General features: G+C 43.9%; 1 protein-coding gene across 1 annotated transcript; it reads left to right on the top strand.

Annotated features, from left to right (window-relative positions):
* The first annotated feature begins 4116 nt into the window (after nucleotides 1–4116).
* Nucleotides 4117–22099, top strand: LOC112214451 (ubiquitin carboxyl-terminal hydrolase 15-like). Its single transcript, XM_042298177.1, has 15 exons — nucleotides 4117–4547; nucleotides 5081–5254; nucleotides 5928–6086; nucleotides 9579–9803; nucleotides 10260–10343; nucleotides 12990–13084; nucleotides 13689–13877; nucleotides 16021–16137; nucleotides 16393–16695; nucleotides 16908–16978; nucleotides 18067–18175; nucleotides 18414–18563; nucleotides 19040–19143; nucleotides 19329–19408; nucleotides 19487–22099. Exons 1-9 carry the CDS (start codon nucleotides 4386–4388, stop codon nucleotides 16406–16408), a joined length of 1221 nt encoding a protein of 406 aa, XP_042154111.1. The 5' UTR covers nucleotides 4117–4385; the 3' UTR covers nucleotides 16409–16695; nucleotides 16908–16978; nucleotides 18067–18175; nucleotides 18414–18563; nucleotides 19040–19143; nucleotides 19329–19408; nucleotides 19487–22099.
* Nucleotides 22100–22148: the final 49 nt, after the last annotated feature.

Below are 22148 nucleotides of genomic sequence, written 5' to 3'. Positions count from 1 at the left end.
CTCTCTGGTAAGAAGAAGGGCGGGGGAGAATGCCTTATGATTAACGAGTCGTGGTGTGATCATAACAACATACAGGAACTTTTGTCCTTTTGTTCACCTGACCTAGAATTCCTTACCATCAAATGCCAACCACATTATCTACCAAGAGAATTCTCTTCGATTATAATCACAGCCGATGTCCATACGTCGAAGGGAAGATCTTTTTCAGTATAATAGCACAGAGGCTGTCCACTTATCTGGAAAGGAACAAGTACATTGATACATCTGTACAGAAAGCAGGCATTCCTGGTTTCTCTGGTTGCCTGGAACATACTAGTATGATTTGGCACCAGATCCAAACAGCTAAGAAGGACAAGAGAGACCTCTGTCATCTTACTCGACCTGGCCAATGCCTTGGGCTCAGTTCCCCATGAACTCCTCTAGGAATCCTTCAACATTTTCCACGTACCAGAACCCATCACTACACTGGTAAAGGCCTATTTCCAAGACCTGCAATTGTGTTTTACAACACCTGACTTCACAACAACATGGCAGCGCTTGGAAGTAGGCATAATGGCAGGCTGTACAATTTCTCCTCTGGCCTTCACTAGTCATCATCAGGGCATCGAGATTGGTGGTCAGCGGTGAGAGAACTAAGGATGGGCTCCGTCTCCCACCTATCCGAGCAAACATGGATGACATGACTACACTGACCACCACTGCAGCATGTACCAGGCGGCTACTTGCAAAGATGCAGGATAACATCAAGTGGGCCCAGATGAAAATCAAGCCAAGCAAATCTCGAAGCATCTCCATAGTCGAGGGACAGCTTAAAGATGTGAGGTTCTGCAATGGAGCTGACCCGATACCAACGGTGTCTGAGCAACCCATCAAGCCTCCGGGATAAAGATCAAGTAAGGCAAGTAAGGCAGGACATCGCCGACGGTCTTGAGAATATCAACAAGACCCTACTGCCTGGGAAGCTCAAGCTTTGGTGCCTACAGTTTGGACTTCTCCCCCGGGTAATGTGGCCACTCACCGTCTATGAGGTCCCAATAACATAAGTGGAGAAGATGGAGCGAACCATTACCGCATACGTGAAGAAATGGCTGGGTGTCCCACGATGCCTGAGTAACATCGGCCTCTATGGCAAAGGGGTCCTTGAACTACCTCTTACAAGTCTAACGGAGGAGTACAAGTGCCCTAAAGTAAGACTTCAGATGACATTGAAGGACTCCAAAGACCAGACCATTAAGCAAGGCTGCACCTCCCCTACAAACTGGATGGAAATGGACATCATCCAAGGCTGTGCAGCAAGCAACATCAGCCCTGAGACACCAAGACATTGTGGGTAATATCCAGCATGGAAGAGGAGGCTTTGGCCTGGCAGCAAGCAAACCAACGTTCCATAAGGCAACAACATCTGAACGCAGGAAGCTGGTGGTCGAGGAGGTGCGCAGACAGGAGGAGACTGCAAGAAGTGCAAAGGCTGTCTCTTGCTAAACAAGGGCAATGGACGCGGTGGGAAGGCCTGGAGAGGAGAAAGATCAACTGGAGTGAGCTTTGGCAAATGGAGGCAAGCAACATCAGCTTCATCATAAGAGCTGTTTATGATGTGCTTCCATCACCAAAAAATCTACATCAATGGTATGGCGAGGACTCGACCTGCCCCCTCTGCCCAGCTCCAGCGACTCTCAGTCATATAATGACAGGTTGCAAGACCAGCCTCTCACAAGGCCGTTACACTTGGCGGCACAATCAGGTCCTCAAGAGCCTGGCTGCAGCACTTGAGACCAAGAGGAGTGCAACCAATTCATTACCTCCAAAAACAAGCAATCTCGTCAAAACAAAACATTCATCCGGGAGGGTCAGAAAAGGCCCAAGCATCCTCCTACGAAGCCAGAAACTGGACACCTAGCCATGGCCCGGGACTGGAAGATGCTTGTCGATATTGGCCAGCAACTAATTTTTCCACCTGAGATTGATTCTACCAACCTTAGGCCAGACATGGTACTCTGGTCCCCTTCACGAAAGGCTGTGGACATCATAGAGCTCACAGTCCCGTGGGAAAACTTGGTTGAAGAGGCCTACGAGCGTAAGAAACTGCGTTACACAGAGTTGGCAGCAGACGCAACTCAGCGTGGCTGGAATGCAAAAGTCTGGCCAGTTGAAGTGGGATGCAGAGGATTTGTGGCTTCTTCCACCGTCAGGTTGCTGAAAGAACTTGGAATCCATGGACAGGCTCTGTGGCAGACCGTCAGAGCAGTTTCTCAAGCAGCTGAAAGAGGCAGCCAGTGGATCTGGATCAAACGGAAGGACCCTTGCTGGGCTATAACTTCATGACCCCCCCCCACCCCCACCTGAGAACCCAATTCAGATCCCTCCAACTTGAGGAGGGCATATGAGGTATGCAGTCAACTGTAGGGCTGGCTCAGGGAAGAGGACGCCCCTGCCTTGCATAGTCCCGTGGGACATCTTAATTGGGCATGGGACACAAGCTAAGGCTTGATCACCCTTTAGCTGGCCACCTTTTGATGAGGGTGTTTAGGGATTAAAGGCCGAAACACCCACTGATTCGAAGGCACACTACTGAGGATGTGTCCCAAAATTGACATCTTAACCCAGTCTAAGAAATAAACCTCCCATGCCACTCTGTCAACATCACGGCAAATCTCATGCGAGTGCATTCCATCTATTGGCACAATGGACAGTTTTTAACATCTCGTCCCGTGTTTTATGATTCTAATTGGTGTACAGAGACCCATTATCAGCAACCATCACGCCTGTATTCGTGACACGTTGTTAGCCTTTTAAATGATAAACTTGGCTAATTGATAATTTGAAAACCTTTTTGTTAGCATAGCTGAAAAGTGTTGTCTGATTAAAGCAGCAATAAAACTGTTCTTTTTAGACTAGTTGAGTATCTGGAGCGTCAGCATTTGTGGGTTTGATTATAGGCTCAAAATGGCCAGAAACAAAGACCTTTCTTTTGAAACTCGTCAGTCTATTCTTGTTCTGAGAAAGGAACGCTATTCCATGTGAAATATTGCCATGAAACTGAAGATTTCGTGCCACGGTGTGTACTTCGCCTCTTCACTGTTGACGTTGAGACTGGTGTTTGCCGGTTCGTGGTAGGGCCATTATTTCCAGGTATGGGATATTTTAATGCTACAGCATACAATGACAAACTAGACGATTGTGCTTCCAACTTTGTAGCAACAGTTTGGGGAAGGCCCTTTCCTGTTTCAGCATGACAATGCCCCTGTGCACAAAGCAAGGTACATCAAAAAATGGTTTGTCGAGATTGCTGTGGAGTAACTTGACTGGCCTGTACACATCCCTGACCTCAACCCCATCGAATACCTTCAGAATGAATTGGAGCGCTGACGGGAAGCCAGGCCTAATCGCCCCGAGCTCATTAATGCCCGTTGTGGCTGAATGGAAGCAAGTCCCCGCAGCAATTTTCCAACATGTCGTGGCAAGCCTTCCCAGAAGAGTGGAGGCTGTTATAGCAGCAAAGGGGGACCAACACTGTATTAATGCACATGATTTTGGAATGAGATGTTTGACGAGCAGGGGTGTGTGTGTGTGTGTGTGTACACACTACAAGACAAAGTGTGTCTCACTCAGTGAACAAAAATATAAATGCAACATGTAAAGTGTTTGTCCCATGTTTCATGAGCTGAAAAAATATGCCCCAGATATCTTCCATACACACACACATTGTATTTCTCTTTAAATTTTGTGCACAAATTGTTTACATCCCTGTTGATCATTTCTCCTTTGCCAAGATAATCCATCCACCTAACAGGTGTGGCATATTAAGAAGCTGATTAACAGCATTTTCATTACACAGGTGCACCTTGTACTGGGGACAATAAAAGGCCACTTTAAAATGTGCAGTTTTATCACACAACTCAATGCCACATATCTCAAGTTTTGAGGGAGTGTACGTTTGGCATGCTGACTGCAGGAATGCCGACCAGAGCCGGAGAATTTAATTTAATGTTAATTTCTGTACCATAAGCCACCTTCAATGTCCTTTTAGAGAATTTGACATTACAACAGCAGACGTGTAACCACGCCAGCCCAGGACCTCCACCTTCTTCACCTGCAGGATTGTCTGAGGTGGGGTGGGGGGGTTACGTGGGTGTATTTATTTTTGTAATAAAGACCTAAAAAGGCTTAAGGTTTGTGTGTGGGCACTAGCCTTCGCATTTATTAAGGATCCCCATTACTCTTCATGGGGTCTAAACAAGATTAAGGCAATTACTTAAAAATAAGCAGTACACATTATTATGCCTCTACTCTAAGTATTTATTCCTGCATTAGTTTGGTAACATCCAGTAATCTTATCCAGCCGTATGCAATAGGCTAAATCCATGTTATTTATTTATTCCTGACTGATGTTATGGATCCTCTTCAGTGTGAAAAACTCTAGCTACAGCCTTCCGCCCTACCACCCGTATAACAGCTACGAGTGCTCCGAAGGCAGGCAGAGTGAGCAGGCTGGCCTGTGTGGTCTCTCCAACCTGGGAAACACCTGCTTCATGAACTCTGCTCTGCAGGTACCATACTCTAACCCCTCAACTTGCCGAATAATGTTTGTACCATGTTTTGTGCTGCTACCATGTTGTTATGTGGTGTTGCTTCCATGGTGTGTTGCTGCTATGTTGTCTTAGGTCTATCTTTATGTAGTGTTGTGGTGTCTCTTGTCGTGATGTGTATTTTGTCCTACATTTTTAATCCCAGCCCTCCTTCCCCACAGGAAGCTTTTTGCCTTTTGGTAGGCCATCATTGAAATTAAGAATTTGTTCTTAACTGACTTGCCTGATTAAATAAAAAAATACATTAAACTGTTCACTGTGAATGTTGGTGTGTATGCATTTGTTTTAATTGTATCATGTCAGGAACTGCTGCTGGTATTGATTGACCTTTGGCATTGTATAATACTGTTGGTTTTGGCGATTCCTTTGACTGTTGGACTTTTCATTTGGATTTGCTCATTATTCCCTGTCTTGGCATATTTTACTGCTTTTTCCCCCACAACTTTTAATCGTTTTTATATATTTTATGCGTTTCTCTCGTTGTTTTTCTTCAGTGTTTAAGTAATGTTCCTCCTCTCACCGAGTATTTCCTGAAAGACAAGTACAACGATGAGTTGAACGAGGACAACCCTCTGGGAATGAAACTGGAGATCGCCAAGGCCTACGCTGAGATCACCAAGCAGTCGTGGTCTGGGAAGTACAGCTATGTCACACCACGGCCTTTCAAGGTCATTTACTGTACCAGGGTTGGGGTCAAGTCCATTTCCATTCCAGTCAATTCCAAAGGTACACTGAAATTACAATTATCTTCAATGCATTTCAATTGGGAAAATGTCTAATTGGAATTTGGTTTACATTCTGAATTTTAATGGAATTGACCCTGTACTGTGCCCATACTAACTTCTGAAATTCACATGGTCTGAAAGTTGTTTCCTCACTTCTGCTTTGATTCTGCACCAATGTGCCCAATCCCAAATTGACCCTTAGACCCACTAGCCACAACAACTGAGTCTCTTGAGCAGTGATGATGTGGTAGAAAGAATGGGTGGGTAAACACTGATTTCCGTTCGTGGTGAATTAAGTAACGCTCCCTATACTTTCAATGTGGTTTTCTGCAATAGGTGGGTCAACGTTCACGCAAAATAGAAAAGGTGCGTGAACAGTGTTTACGTGAGTTCACCTTCGATTACACCACTGCTCTTGAGTAGATCAGAAAGTATCACAGATATAAGAAATATGGCAATAGTACTACTTTGTTAACTGACAGGCTACAGGTTGGTGGAATCTGCTATTTTGCTTCCACTCATTCAATCTCCACAAGTTCCCTAGGGGTGAAGTGTCAATTTGGAATTTCCTATATACCTGTTGTGTGTGTGTGACTCTGTTCTCCCCTCCGTCCAGACCCAGGTGGGTTGTTTTGCTCCCCAGTTCTCAGGCTACCAGCAGCAGGACTCTCACGAGCTGCTGGCCTTCCTGTTGGACGGTCTACACGAGGACCTGAACCGTATCAGGAAGAAACCCTACATCCTCCTTAAAGATGCCGAGGGCAGGCCTGACAAGGTATGTTACTGCTAACTTACTGTCACTCTTTATTTCATTAGTGTAATATGTTTTACTATTTGTCAGGGACCATGCATAACAAATACTACATAGCTACAGTACAGTACACAGCAATTTGTCTCTGTAGTCGCAGGTAGTCTTTGCGCTCTTTCTGGCACTCAACACTCATTCGGTTAATGTTGTGCGTTGATTTCTTTCAAATCAAATTACCGAGATCCACCAATTCAGACAATACAAAGAGAGCTTTTATCTAAACATTTTTTATGGCGACATTGTTTACGTTTGGTAGTCTTTCCTTGTCGTGTCTTGTGTGATTTAAGGTGCTTATATCAAAGATGTTTGATTTGAGGTGCTTATATCAAAGATGGCAGTAATACCATATTCATTTAAATGTTATTTGTCACATGCGCCGAATACAACAGGTGTTGACCTTACAGTGAAATGCTTACTTACAAGCCCTTAATTAACAATGTATATATTTTTTTTAAGTTTAAAAAAATAGCAAGAGATAAGCGAAACCAATAATTAAGGAGCAGCAGTAAATAACAATTGTGGTTCGGAGTCAATGTGTCAATGTGCGGGGGCACCGGTATTGAGGTAATATGTACATGTAGGTAGGCTTATTAAAGTGTCTATGCATAGATAATAACAGAGAGTGGTTGGGGGTGCAAATAGTCTGGGTAGCCATTTGATCAGCGTTTCAGGAGTCTTATGGCTTGGGGATAGAAGCTGTTTATAAGCCTATTGGACCTAGACTTGGCGCTCCGGTAGCGCTTGTCGTGCGGTAGCACAGAGAATAGACTATGACTAGGGTGGCAGGAGTCTTTGACAATTTTTGGGGCCTTCCTCTGACACTGCCTGGTATAGAGGTCCTGGATGGCAGGATGGTTATCCCCGGTGTTGTTTTCAGTCTCCTGAGGGGGAATAGGTTTTATCGTGCCCTGTTCACGACTGTCATGGTGTGCTTGGACCATGTTAGTTTGTTGGTGATGTGGACGCAAAGGAACTTGAAGCTCTCAACTTGCTCCGCTACAGCCCTGTCGATGAGAATGGGGGCATGCTCGGTCCTCTATTTCCTGTAGTCCACAATCATCTCCTTTGTCTTGATCACGTTGAGGGAGAGGTTGTTATCCTTGCACCACACGGCCAGGTCTCTGACCTCCCTATAGGCTGTCTCGTCATTGTCGGTGATCAGGCCTTCCTGCACTGGTGTGTCGTCAGCAAACTTAATGATGGTGTTGGAGTCGTGCCTGGCCATGCAGTCTTGGGTGAACAGGGTGTACAGGAGGGGACTGAGCACGCACCCCTGAGGGGCTCCAGTAATGCGGATCAGCGTGGCAGATGTGTTGCTACCTACCCTCACCACCTGGGCACGGCCCTTCAGGAAGTCCAGGATCCAGTTGCAGAGGGAGGTGTTTAGTCCCAGGATCTGAGCTTGCTGATGATAATGCTGAGCTGTAGTCAATGAACAGCATTCTTACATAGGTATTCCTCTTGTCCAGGTGGGATAGACCAGTGCGAAGTGCACATCTGTGGATGTGTTGGGGCGCTATATGAATTATTGTGGGTCCAGGGTGTCTGGGATGATGGTGTTGGTCATGGCGCACATCAATCTTTCAAAGTACTTTGTGATTACTTGGTGATGAGTTTTGAGGGTACTATGGTGTTGAACGCTGAGCTATAGTCAATGAACAGCATTCTTACATAGGTGTTCCTTTTGTCCAGGTGGGAAAGGTTAGTGTGGAGTGCAATAGATTGCATCATCTGTGGATCTCTTTGGGCGGTATGCAAATTGGAGTGGGTCTAGGGTTTCTGGGATAATGGTGTTGATGTGAGCCATTACCAGCGTTTCAAAGCACTTCATGTCTACGGACGTGCGTGCTACGGGTCTGTAGTCATTTAGGCAGGTTTCCTTCGTGTTCTTGGCTACAGGGGCTATGGGGGTCTGCTTGATGCATGTTGGTATTACAGACTCAATCAGGGACATGATGAAAATGTCAGTGAAGACACCTGCCAGTTGGTCAGCACATGCCCGGAGCACGCGTCCTGGTAATCCGTCGGGCCCTGCAGCCTTGTGTATGTTTACTGTTTAAAGGTCTTACTCACGTCGGCTACGGAGAGCGTGATCACACAGTCGTCCGGAACAGCTGATGCTCTCATGCATGCCTCAGTGTTGCTTGCCTCAAAGCGAGCACGTCTGGTAGGCTCGTGTCACTGGGCAGCTCGCGGCTGTGCTTCCCTTTGTAGTCTGTAATAGTTTGCAAGCCCTGCCACATCCAACGAGCGTATTGACACTTTGCCTGTTTGATGGTTCGTCGCAGGGCATAGCAGGATTTCTTGTAAGCTTCCGGGTTAGAGTCCCGCACCTTGAAAGCGGCAGCTCTACCCTTTAGCTCAGTGCGAATGTTGACTGTAATCCATGGCTTCTGGTATGGGTTTGTACGTACAGTCACTGTGGGGACGACGTCCTCAATGCACTTATTGATAAAGCCAGGGACTGATATGGTGTATTCCTCAATGTCATCGGAAGAATCTCGGAACATGTTCCAGTCTGTGATAGCAAAGCGGCCCTGTAGTTTAGCATCTGCTTCATATAACCATTTTTTTTATAGAGCGAGTCACTGATGCTTCCTGCTTTAACTTTTGCTTGTAAGCAGGAATCAGGAGGATAGAGTTGTGGTCGGATTTACCAAATGGAGGGTGAGGGAGAGCTTTGTACGTGTCTATGTGTGTGGAGTACAGGTGATCTAGAATGTTTTTCCCTCTAGTTGCACATTTAACATATTGATAGATATTTGGTAGAACTGACTGAAGTTTCCCTGCATTCAAATCTCCGGCCACTAGGAGCGCCGCCTCTAGGTGAGTGGTTTCCTGTTTGCTTATTTCCTTCTTCAGCTGACTGAGTGCGGTCTTAGTGCCAGCATCTGTCTGTGGTGGTTAATAAACAGCCACGAAAAGTATAGCTGAGAACTCTCTAGGCAAGTAGCCTGCAGTTTATCACAATATACTCTACTTCAGGTGAGCAAAATCTAGAGACTTCCTTAGATTTCGTGCACCAGCTGTTGTTTACAAATATGGAACTTTGGTTTTCCTAGATATGGCTATTATATTGTCATCACTACATCCTATAAAGTCTGTCTCGGCTATGTTTCTGATTTCATTGCTTTGCTTCCCTTCTGTAAGACTGTAGGCATGTTTCTAGAGTATTAACAATAAATAGAAACAGTGTACCACTCCATAGTGTTCCCTAGGTTTATGTCAAAATGGTTTTTCAGCCGTATCCCTCCCCTCTGTGTGACCACTGTAGGTGTTTCCCTTCACCCTGTAACTAAATAGTTTGTCTTTCCCTTCCCTTCTGTGTAACTTTAGGTAGTAGAAGAGAAACAACACTAGTGGGAATAAAAGGTGTCATAGCAACACTGGAGTGTCTGAAGGAGGTACAGTACTATCTCACCCTGTGTCTCACTAACCCCCCCCTCGGTGTGTCTGTAGGTGGTGGCCGAGAAGGCATGGGAGAACCACATTAAGAGGAACGACTCCATCATCGTGGACATCTTCCACGGCCTCTTCAAGTCCACCCTGGTGTGCCCCGTCTGCACCAAGGTCTCAGTCACCTTTGATCCCTTCTGCTACCTGACCCTGCCGCTGCCCATGAAAAAGGAGCGCACACTGGAAGTCTACCTGGTCAGGCTGGACCCCCTGGCCAAACCCACACAGGTAACTACAGTATTTGGGTTGTAATCAAAAGCTTTTGCCACTGAAAACGTGTGTGTCTTATTGGAAAGCACCTCCCTGTTTTGTACCTCGTGAATATGACCAAAGTCAGTCTGGACCCCCTGGCTAAACCCACACAGGTAACTGAGCTGTTACCGCCTACCTAGAAATGAGTCATCCTTCACATATTGTGGTCACCCACAATATTCTCTGCTTTTGAATGGATGTCCTCTGAAGTGGATAATAGTGTTTGTAATCAGTTTATGCTCTGAATAGGGCCAGATTGAATCTGCAGGGAGGTCCTTTTTATTAATACCTTTTGAAGGCTTTGTGTATATTTAATGAATCTGCAGCTATTCATTCTTCATGGGGCTTGGGGAAATTCTTCTCCGGTGGACTAAGTGATGAGTTAATCTTAGGACCCGGCTTAATGGGTGTTTGTCTTTCTTTGTGTTTCAGTATAAACTGACTGTGCCCAAGGTGGGCTACATATCAGACCTCTGTACCTCGCTCTCTACTCCATCTGGTGTTCCTGCTGAGAAAGTAAGATATATACACACACACACACACACCTGTCCTGCTCTTAACTAAATCAGTTCTCCCTCAAAAAATAGATTTTTAATCTCCCAAGGGATTTTATACATGGTTAAATAGAGGCTAAATGAAAATGTATGCTCTGGAATGGTGTACAGTGCATTTGGAAAGTATTCAGACCCCTTCCCTTTTTCCAGATTTTGTTACGTTACAGCCTTGTTCTAAAATGGATAAAAATATTTTTTCCTAATCAATCTACACACAGTACCCCATAATGACAAAGTGAAAAGTTTTTGGGAAATTTCTGCAAATGTATTACAAATAAAAAACATACCTTATGTACATAAGTATTCAGACAGACCCTTTGCTATGAGACTCGAAATTGAACTCTGCTGCATCCTGATTCCATTGATCTTCCTTGATGTTTCTACAACTTGGAGTCCACATGTGGTAAATTAAATTGAATGGACATGATCTGGAAAGGCACACACCTGTCTATATAAGGTCTCACAGTTGACAGTGCATGTCAGAGCAAAAACCAAGGCATGAGCTCGAAGGAATTGTCCGTAGAGCTCCGAGACAGGATTGTGGGGCACAGATCTGGGGAAGGGTACCAAAACATTTCTGCAGCATTGAAGGTACCCAAGAACACAGTGTCCTCCATCATTCTTAAACAGAAGAAGTTTGGAACCACTAAGACTCTATCTAGAGCTTGCCGCCCGGCCAAACTAAGTAATCAGGGGAGAAGGGCGTTGGTCAGTTGAGGTGACCAAGAACCCGATGGTCACTCTGACAGAGCTCCAGAGTTTCTCTGTGGAGATGGGAGAACCTTCCAGAAGGACAACCATCTCTGCAGCACTCCACTAATCATGCCTTTATGGTAGAGTGGCCAGACGGAAGCCAATCTTCAGTAAAAGGTACATGACAGCCGCTTGGAGTTTGCAAAAAGGCACCTAAAGGACTCTCAGACCATGAGAAGCAAGATTCTCTGGTCTAATGAAACAAAGATTGAACAACTTTGGCCTGAATGCCAAGGGTTACGTCTGGAGGAAACCTGGCACCATCCCTACGGTGAAGCATGGTGGTGGCAGCATCGTGCTGTGGGAATGTTTTTCAGATGCAGGGAGTGGACTGGAAAACTAGTCAGGATAGAGGGAAAGATGAACAGCGAAAAGTACAGAGATCTTTGACGAAAACCTGCTCCAGAGCGCTCAGGACCTCAGACTGAGGCTGAAGGTTCACCTTCCAACAGGACAATGACCCTAGCACACAGCCAAGACAACGCAGGAGTGGCTTCGGGACAAGTCTCTGAATGTCCTTGAATGGCCCAGCCAGAGCCCGGACATTAACTTGATCGAACATCTCTGTGGAGACCTGAGAATAGATGTGCAGTGACGCTCCCATCCAATCTGACAGAGCTTTAGAGGATCTGCAGAGAAGAATTTGAGAAACTCCACAAATACAGGTGTGCCAAGCTAGTAGCATCATACCCAATAAATCAAATCAAATTTATTTATATAGCCCTTCATACATCAGCTGATATCTCAAAGTGCTGTACAGAAACCCAGCCTAAAACCCCAAACAGCAAGCAATGCAGGTGTAGAAGCACGGTGGCTAGGAAAAACTCCCTAGAAAGGCCAAAACCTAGGAAGAAACCTAGAGAGGAACCAGGCTATGTGGGGTGGCCAGTCCTCTTCTGGCTGTGCCGGGTGGAGATTATAACAGAACACGGCCAAGATGTTCAAATGTTCATAAATGACCAGCATGGTCGAATAATAATAAGGCAGAACAGTTGAAACTGGAGCAGCAGCACAGCCAGGTGGACTGGGGACAGCAAGGAGTCATCATGTCAGGTAGTCCTGGGGCATGGTCCTAGGGCTCAGGTCCTCAGAGAGAGAGAGAGAGAAAGAAAGAATTAGAGAACGCACACTTAGATTCACACAGGACACCGAATAGGACAGGAGAGGTACTCCAGATATAACAAACTGACCCTAGCCCCCCGACACAACTACTGCAGCATAAATACTGGAGGCTGAGACAGGCTGAGACAGGAGGGGTCAGGAGACACTGTGGCCCCATCCGAGGACACCCCCAGACAGGGCCAAACAGGAAGCATATAACCCCACCCACTTTGCCAAAGCACAGCCCCCACACCACTAGAGGGATATCTCCAACCACCAACTTACCATCCTGAGACAAGGCTGAGTATAGCCCACAAAGATCTCCGCCATGGCACAACCCAAGGGGGGGCGCCAACCCAGACAGGACGACCACATCAGTGAATCAACCCACTCAGGTGACGCACCCCTTCCAGGGACGGCATGAGAGAGCCCCAGTAAGCCAGTGACTCAGCCCCTGTAATAGGGTTAGAGGCAGAGAATCCCAGTGGGAATATATATAACACTCAAGGCTGTAATCGCTTCAACAAAGTACTGAATAAAGGGTCTGAATTCTTATGTGAATGTAATATTTCTGTTTTTGCTTTGTCGTTATGGGGTGTTGTGTGTAGATTGAGGGGGGGAAGCAATTTGATCAGTTTTAGAATAAGGTTGTAATGTAACAATGTGGAAAAATTCAAGGGGTCTGAATAATTTCTGAATGCACTGTATGTGTACTTAAGATGGGAGGGGGGGGGGGGATTCTTTCCAAATTCAGATGATTGTAACAGATATCTACAACCATCGGTTCTATCGGATATTTGCCACCAATGAGAACCTCAGCAGCATCATGGAGAAGGATGACATCTATGTGTGAGTGTCAGACTATTCTGATGAAGGCAGTTGGGTGAGCGCTGTCTACTCTCCCTCCAGTGGTAGATCTGTGACACCTGGGTTGTATTCATTAGGAACCAAACAGAAGTGCATGGACTGAATACGGGAGGGACTACCTGAACATGTCCAATTTGAAACACTCGGTTTTCCCTTGCAAAACGTTTTGCTGCAGTATGCCCGAATGAATACAACCCTTAACGTACCAAAGATGCAGACATCTGCAACACATTCACCCTACCCTATAGTTCTGTAGCTTTGAGGTGGCAGTGCATTTGTTCTTAATAACTAACATAATGTAGCAGACGTCAGCAGGGTTTCTTTCTTTCTGGTCCTGACGAGAAAGGGAAAAAACTGCACTGTTGAACCAATCCAGTAAATGTGGAGGAGGAATTAAGATGGAGTGTCGCCTTGTTAACGTCCAAAAGTGGTAGTCGCGTCACAGGCTCTTTCCATTTCCCATGAAAACCGGATGCATATTGTTGTTTCCCGAGCCCGCAGAGGGTTGTTTTTATTAACTGACTTGCCATGGTAAATAAAGGTTAAATTAATGGGGGGGAAAAATAACTCTCTCCTTGTTGTACAGCTTTGAAGTGGCAGTGAACCGGCTAGAGGACACAGACCATGTGGTGATCCCAGTCCACCTTAGAGAAAAGTACAAGCAGTCAGGGTACAACCACACCTCCACTCCTCTGTTTGGCCAGCCCTTTCTCATCACCGTTCCCAGAACACTCAGCGAGGACAAGCTCTACAACATGTTGCTGGTACATCTCTGGTGAGTCACACACACACTCTTACATGCATAAAGGGCATTCGGAAAGTATTCCTACCCCTTGCCGTTTTCCAAAATTTGTCACGTTACAGCCTTATTCTGAAATTGATTAAGTTGTATTTTTTTCCTCATCAGTCTACACACAATACCCCATAATGACAAAGCAAACACAGGTTTTTCGATTTTTTTTTGCAACAAAAAACGATCACATTCACATAAGTATTCAGACTGTTTACTCAGTACTTTGTTGAAGCACCTTTGGCAGCGATTCCAGGCTTATAAGTCTTCTTGGGTATGACGTTACAAGCTTGGCACACCTGTATTTGGGGCGTTTCTCCCATTCTTCTTTGCAGATCCTCTCAAGCGCTGTCAGTTTGGATGGTGAGAGTTGCTGCACAGATATTTTCAGGTCTCCAGAGATGTTTGATTGGGTTCAAGTCCGGGCTCTGGCTGGGCTGCTCAAGGACATTCAGAGACTTGTCCCGAAGCCACCCCTGTGTTGTCTTGGCTGTGTGCTTAGGGTCATTGTCCTGTTGGAAGGTGAACCTTCGTCCCAGTCTGAGGTCCTGAGCATTCTGGAGAATGTTTTCATCTTGGATCTCTCTGTACTTTGCTCCGTTCATCTTTCCCTCAATCCCTATTCATCTCCCAGTCCCTGCTGCTGAAAAACATCCCATCACCATGATGCTGCTACCACCATGCTTCACCGTAGGGATGGTGCCAGGTTTCCTCCAGACGTGACGCTTGGCATTCAAGCCAAAGAGTTCAATCTTGGTTAAATCAGACCAAAGAATCTTGCTTCTCATGGTCTGAGAGTCCTTTAGGTGCCTTTTGGCAAACTCCAATCGTCAGTCATGTGCCTTTTACTGAGGAGTGGCTTCCGTCTGGCCACTCTACCATAAAGGCCTGATTGGTGGCCAAGATTGGCCCAGCCAGAGCCCGGACTTGAACCTGATCGAACATCTCTGGAGAGACCTGAAAATAGCTGTACAGCGACGTTCCCCATCCAACCTGACAGAGCTTGAGAGGATATGCAAAGAAGAATCTCCCAAAATACAGGTGTGCCGAGCTTGTAGCATCATGCAACAAGAACATGCAAGGCTGTAATCGCTGCCAAAGGTGCTTCAAACAAAGTACTGAGTAAAGTGTCTGAATACTAATGTAAATGTGATATTTCAGTTTTTGCTTTGTCATTATGGGGTATTGTGTGTAGATTGAGGGGGGCATTTTAGAATAAGGCTGTAACGTTACAAAATGTGGAAAAACTCAAGGGGTCTGAATACTTTCCAAATGCTCTGTACATACATTCGGGCGCTACAGCAAGCTTTACAACATGCTGCTGCTACGCCTCTGGTGGGTAGGTAACCATCTCAGAAACTGCCGCTAACTAACCTTGTACTCTGCGCTCTTGTTAAGTACTTAGCCTAATTGTGACAGATGTTGCTAAAAATATATATATATATATATTTGATTGCTCTTTTCATTGTTTCAATGGAACCTTTTTTGGTTTCTAGTGTAAACAAGACTTTGACACAATGTCCTGATCTTTATATAATTTATAATTTAGCCCAAACAACTACCTCTTTCCCTACTGTATTTATTTTATTTATTTATTTATTTTGCTCCTTTGCACCCCATTATTTTTATTTCTACTTTGCACATTCTTCCACTGCAAATCTACCATTCCAGTGTTTTACTTGCTATATTGTATTTACTTTGCCACCATGGCCTTTTTTTGCCTTTACCTCCCTTAACTCACCTCATTTGCTCACATCGTATATAGACTTGTTTATACTGTATTATTGACTGTATGTTTGTTTTACTCCATGTGTAACTCTGTGTCGTTGTATGTGTCAAACTGCTTTGCTTTATCTTGGCCAGGTCGCAATTGTAAATGAGAACTTGTTCTCAACTTGCCTACCTGGTTAAATAAAGGTGAAATAAAATAAAATATGTTTTCTCATTAAATGTTTTGTACTCCGGGAACACTAAAGTATTGAGTAATAACAGCACTGAGGGTGGATGTTTCTTTCTTTGAGGGGAGCATATCAGTTATGTTGAGCAGTTAGATGTTGTTGGAGTATGTCTATGTATTGAATGGTAACGGATTATATTAATATTGTGTGTTTTACGTTGTATGGTGCAGTCGGTTTGTGCATTCTGTCGTTGAGGAGGACGACACTGAGGAGACAACCCCCTCTTCTAAACAATACACTGTCAATGGCAATGCTACTAATGGGATCCTGCAGGAGGGCTCGCCCAGGTAGGTAACACACACGCTCCAGAACATGCACTCAAACGGACACACTTACACATGTGCTCACCTAAGACTGAGGAATGTTTCATATGATTGTGTATTGTGTTTCCCTTTGATGTGTTTTGTAATTGATATGTATAGTGTAATTGTTTTATTGATATTACACAGGGCTCATCTGCGAAAGAGACTGTGGTCTCAGCATTAAATAAAGGTTAAATAAAAAAGATGTATTCCATAAACTGATCGGCTGATCCATTCCAGGCGAGATGGAGACTGACGAGCAGGATGGAGACGACGAATCCACCCAGGAGCTGCCCTCTGAGAACGACAACAGCCAATCATAGGACTCTGTGGGTGGCGGGGACAATGAGCTGGAGAACGGGGTTGGTCCAGGTGGAGATAATTCGGGGACTAAAGGTCACCAGAACCAGATGTCTACGACGATGGAGGACAAGAAGAGATTGTTTACATTCCAGTTTAACAACATGGGGAAGACGGACTTCAGCTTAATCAAGGAGGAACCGCGGCAGATCCGGTTCAACGAGGGACACCTCAGACTCAGTGGTAAGATGGGCTTTTTGCATACAGTATGCAGATGAAGTCACAACCCTCCAATAAAGATAAAAACATGGTAACGTTCTAATAACATTATACTTATTGTAAGCACTAAGCAGTGCCTCTACTAGTTGTTAATGCACAATCCACCTTTCTCTTTCTGTTATATTCTCACCTTTACAATGAGTCTTAAAGGGTATATTGCTCTCTCCCTGTAACAGACCGGTCCTATCTCTCTTTGGACTGGGAACCAGAGGTTAAGAATAAACACTTTCATGAGGGTATCACAGAGGTAAGGCTTTCTACTCTCCTCTAACACTAGAAGCCGTTTTACCTACACTACCCTCCTTATTTATTTGGACAGTGAATATAAAATGTGATTTTATTTTATTTGAGATGATAAAATGTTTCATACAAGGGGTGACAGTACACAATGTCACCTTTTTATTTGAGGATATAGTCATACATATGTTTTACCATTTAGCAATGAAGTCACTATGTATCTAGTCCCCCCATTGGAATACTTTTTTGTATTTGGACAAATTAAAGTGTATTAAAGTTGTCAACAGTTTAGTATTTGGTCCCATATTACTAAACGACATCCAGTTGTGACTCTACAAACTTGTTGGATGCATTTGCAGTTTGTTTTGGATACTTTTTTTCCCAATAGAAACTGAATGGTGAAAAATGTTTCTGAACACTTCTGCATTTAAAAAAATGTATGTATTTAACCTTTATTTAACTAGGCAAATCAGTTAAGAGCAAATTCTTAATTACAATGACTGCCTGGCTTTAGGTCTCCTGTGGGGATGGGGGCAGGGATTAAAAATATCTACTATGAAAGTGAATGGTACCATGATTATGGATATTCATGAATAAAGATACATGAGAAAGTTACAGAGCAACAAAGATCATACCCCCTCCCCCCAAAAATGCTAACCATGCCGTTATAGGTAATGGTGAGAGGTTAGCACTTTTTTTTTGGGGGAGATTTTTGTTCCTCTAACTTTCTCACTCATCATTATGACGGGTACTGTTCTGTACTGTCGCCTCATATGAAACATTTGATCTCAAATCCAAAATGCTGGTTTATAGAAACGAGTTTACATATTTTTGTGTCACTGTCTAAATAATTACAGATGGGTTTATAGTATCTCAATTCATGTCTGACTCCTCTGCATGGATGTCTGTGTCTGTCCTAGAATAGTGTTTCCCAAACCTGGTGTGCTAGTTTATAGATCAAATAGTTGGAATGGCTGGAGGTATTTGAGAAGAGGCTTGGGAAACACTGTTGTAGAATGAATGTCTCTCTTTAAGCCTTGGATGGTAATAATTGAACTAAATAAGTAATAACCAAAATCTTGCTCTGCCTGTGAACAGGACTTTGAGATGCATGAGAGCATGGAGTATAAGCCTCAGAAGAAAGCCTTCTTCAAGCTGAAAGACTGCATCGAGCTGTTCACCACCAAAGAGGAGCTCAGGACCCATGGTGAGACTTAACTTCATATTGTCAAGGCTAATAAAGGAAATAATGAACATTTAAAAGAATAGTTCACTCAAAATAAAAATACATGTTTTAACATGATATTAATCTCCATTAACCCAGAACTAAAATATTCTGTAATTTGGTCAGATGTGTAATTGATCCTGTCTGTCTCGGGTAGTACATGCTTTTTAAAAGAAAATGTTTTATTGTCAAATCAAATATAATAATTAATCTATCCCAGGTACTGTCCAAAATGCAAGGAGCACCAGCAGGCCACTAAGAAGCTGGACCTGTGGTCTCTGCCACCTGTCCTGGTGGTCCATCTGAAACGCTTCTCATACAGCAGATACATGAGGGACAAGCTGGATTCACTAGTTGATTTCCCACTCAGGTACGGTTTTGACCAGACGGCCATACTTTTCTGTCAAAACAAGCTATAATGTCAATGAACAAGTATAATTGTGAAAGTAAAAACACTCAGCTGTTCCCTATGATTTAGAGGTTTACTTCTGGATTTTGTTCTACCTTCCCAGAGTAAGATTAACTCGTGGATACCATTTGTATGTCTCTGCGAGCAATTTGAAGGAAGTTGCTAACATGCATGCCCATACACTTTGTCATTGTGCTGACACAAGTTAGCATTGGCTCGCAAAACTACCTCTAACATCCTTCATACAGGACACAGACATAATATTTTTATCCACAAGTCCATCTAACTCTTGGGAAGTAGATAAAGGGCCTCATTGCCGAAATCCAGAAGTATTCCTTTAAGTTGTAAATCACTTATACAAATGTTATATATCTCTTGAAGAGAAAACAAGGAATGCTCCCCCCCATGAATGGTTATTTGTGTGATTCTTTCTCCAGTGACATTGAAATGTCAGAGTTCCTGATCGACCCTAATGCTGGTCCCTGTCGCTACGATCTCATTGCGGTCTCCAACCACTATGGAGGCATGGGACGAGGACACTGTAAGTCTGATTTTAAGTATTTTTATTTGACAATTTAGTCATCAACACTAGAAGTGCAGACAACTTTATTTGAATGTCTTATCCGAGTTGATTCAAACAAGGAAGTTGAACCAACAGTCTTAATTCCATGCTTGCTTTTAGCAGACAAATGCTCATCTTCTAATCTTGTCTTTGGGACACCTTAGATACTGCTTATGCGAAGAACAAGGATGATGACAAGAGGTACAACTTTGACAACTCTCCAGCCAACAAAGATCAGATAGTGGTGAGTTCCATGGTCCTCTAACATCTTGTCAGATACATAGCACTGCCCAGTGTGCACTTCATGTGTGTGTCTGTTCAGTCCAAAGCAGCGTACGTGTTGTTCTACCAGCGCCAGGACACAGTGAATGGAACAGGCTACTTCGATCTGGACCGAGAGGAGGAGAACAGAGAAGGTGAGGAGGAGAGGAAGAGCGTCACTTCATCCCAGGGGGCGTCTGCTTCAGTCCAGAGCAACGAAGATGTAAACGACAATGTCACCATGAAAACCAACTGAGCTGGAGAAACAGAGACAGAGCGAGAGACAACAATATCCATCCTAAGCCATATCGACAGACACAGAGCAGTGGGCCAGGCCTGAGGCTGTGCACTGACCTCTGACCCCATCCAGCCCTATGAAGAGTAGGCTACAGGGGAAAATAAAAACAGAGGTTTGTCAGTGCTGGAACCTCCAAGCAACATTACTAAAGAAATCCGGGCCTATAGATGTCTGTGGCCTGACTGACCGGTCTTATTCGTGTCGCAGTGAGTCTTCTCCACGTCCATTCTACATGAATCATCCACTCTGGAGGAAAAATAAGTCAGGCTCTGTTCTGATTCTGAACAATGACATAATCCTGAAATCTAATGGATCCATTAGAAGTGTTAGGAAGGCCTGCATTACGAAGTTCAGTTCGTCATAGAATCAAGCACAGAATGTCACAGTGCAGTGGTGTCGCTGCTTTGGCACTTCGAACCGATACTCCCACCCACAATTTTGTTACGTTTTTATATTTTTGAGAGCGCAATGCATTACCATACCATTTTACCATTCTTTTTAAGCTAGGCCTTGTAAATATATATTTTTTAATGAACACCGAATTATTATTTTTATTAAGTTTTAATGATGCGCTGAAGCCTTTTTGGGAATTCGTCCTGATACTTTTATTTTGTTGCACAATCACCTCTACCCTCATTTAAAAAAAATAATGAGTCTTATATTAGTGTCACGTACTGCAATTGCTTTACAAATTACTCTGAGCCAGGGTCTTCTCAGTTAAAATGCTTTGAATGCCTTTTTAAACACTGGTCAACAGAACACACATCCACACATAGTGACTGCTCTGTGTAGAGTAGGAGTGCTGATCTATGATCATTTTTGCCTTTAGGATCATACTGAATACGGTTATATGGACAGGGAGGGACCTGATCCTAGATCAGTCCTCCTACTCTGCTTTGTGTATGTGAGGAGGAAGAGCAAAATACATTTCATAATGTAAAACATCCAAACCAGTCATGTGGTAAACTTGCATTTTAGACACAACTAATGTACACAATATGAGCCTTATGATTTAAGTGTTTTATTCTGCTGGTCCTTACAGTAAGTATCCTCCTAGCATGAAGTCAAGTTCCAGAAACAAGTCAAGTTCCAGAAACAACCCCTAGACACTTTTGTAGATCTGAAATGATCAGATAGGTATGCGAAATGGGGTGAAAAATTCACCTATCACATGACAAAGTGGAGCTACTACCATATTGCTCACACCCAATTCTTTCAGATCTGCATAAGTGATTAGGAGACGTGTTTGCATATTAGGTAGGGGCTTTTCTGGGACGGACCCACCACTCTTAGGCTGTATGTTGCATTACTAGCTTTACATGGCGTCTCCTCCGCTACCTGCTCCCTCTAGAGGCTTTTTGAGATTATGAATATTGGTGATACATTAGATTTCTGTTTCTTGGTTGGATCACCTCAGCCTTAACTCTTAATCTCAGATTGTAGTCTTTAGCACATTATTACGTCACGCTGTTTGTGCATGGCCCCGAAACACACACACTTAAACAGGACACAGATATGAGCTGAAACTCAATCATACACTCACAGGAACACTTACGTTCACACCCTCAACCCTACCTTTGCTGTTCCCAACAGAAACATACATGAATAGCAAACCGCTGCTACCGGAATTCAACCTTCTTTTTTTTTTTGTCAAATGCGAGAGCCCGAATGAATGCTGAATGACTGACTTGAACTGATCCACTTGTAAGGCCAGGTTGTTTTTTTGCCTCATCTTTTCTTGCTTTGTTTAAATGTGAGGGGGGAAATAGTAGAGGGTTCATTACCTTTGATAGAAACACCTGGGTACTGCTGTATGTGTCCACTCTTCCAAGGGAAAATAATGCTTCATTGTGGTTTGAGCATGGAGTAGGGTCTTTTGCTGTAGAGGGCGGGAGGGATGGGTGAAGGGTAGTATTACTGATCAGCCTGAGTGGGTGAGATATGGTGATTACATATAGGATATATAATACTGTACATAAGAGTTCACTCTGTGTGCACATTTGATAATATTTATTTAAATGTAAGCATTTATAAAACAAATATATATATTTAAAGACATTGGCAAGACCGACGAATGTAATAGGGATTTGGCTTTATAGTCCACAAGTTCAGGGTTGTGTCCGAAATGGCGCCCTATACATCGTGCTCTATATTTTGAACACACACCCAGAATTCTTGACTGTGCTCTTCTCTTCTGGGGGATTGAATATTTTTTAAAGAGCTATTGTTCTGACTTTTTTTGTAAAGGTGAATACATTCAGTCATCCTTGCATGACAGGGTTTCCAGGTTTGGCTGCGTTTGAGTTCACTTGGGTTTACATTTGAAAGGTGCATGTGTATTTATACACAAACTTCAATAAAGTTGTGTAAAGCCTAGTACTCGTTTTATTCTGTAAACTATTCAGAATTGCCAACCTTAAGGTTG

The sequence above is a fragment of the Oncorhynchus tshawytscha genome, linkage group LG15 (genome assembly GCF_018296145.1).
Source record: "Oncorhynchus tshawytscha isolate Ot180627B linkage group LG15, Otsh_v2.0, whole genome shotgun sequence".
Classification (NCBI taxonomy): Eukaryota; Metazoa; Chordata; class Actinopteri; order Salmoniformes; family Salmonidae; genus Oncorhynchus; species Oncorhynchus tshawytscha.
This window is presented reverse-complemented; position numbering and strand designations above follow the sequence as displayed.

Bases quoted from the DNA above. Each gene is read 5' to 3' on its own strand.
- LOC112214451 (XM_042298177.1), top strand. From the start codon at position 4,386: ATGTTATGGATCCTCTTCAGTGTGAAAAACTCTAGCTACAGCCTTCCG. The intron at 6,087-9,578 runs GTATGTTACTGC...GTGTGTCTGTAG, and splicing joins CCGAGGGCAGGCCTGACAAG to GTGGTGGCCGAGAAGGCATG. The intron at 13,878-16,020 runs GTGAGTCACACA...TGTATGGTGCAG, and splicing joins ATGTTGCTGGTACATCTCTG to TCGGTTTGTGCATTCTGTCG.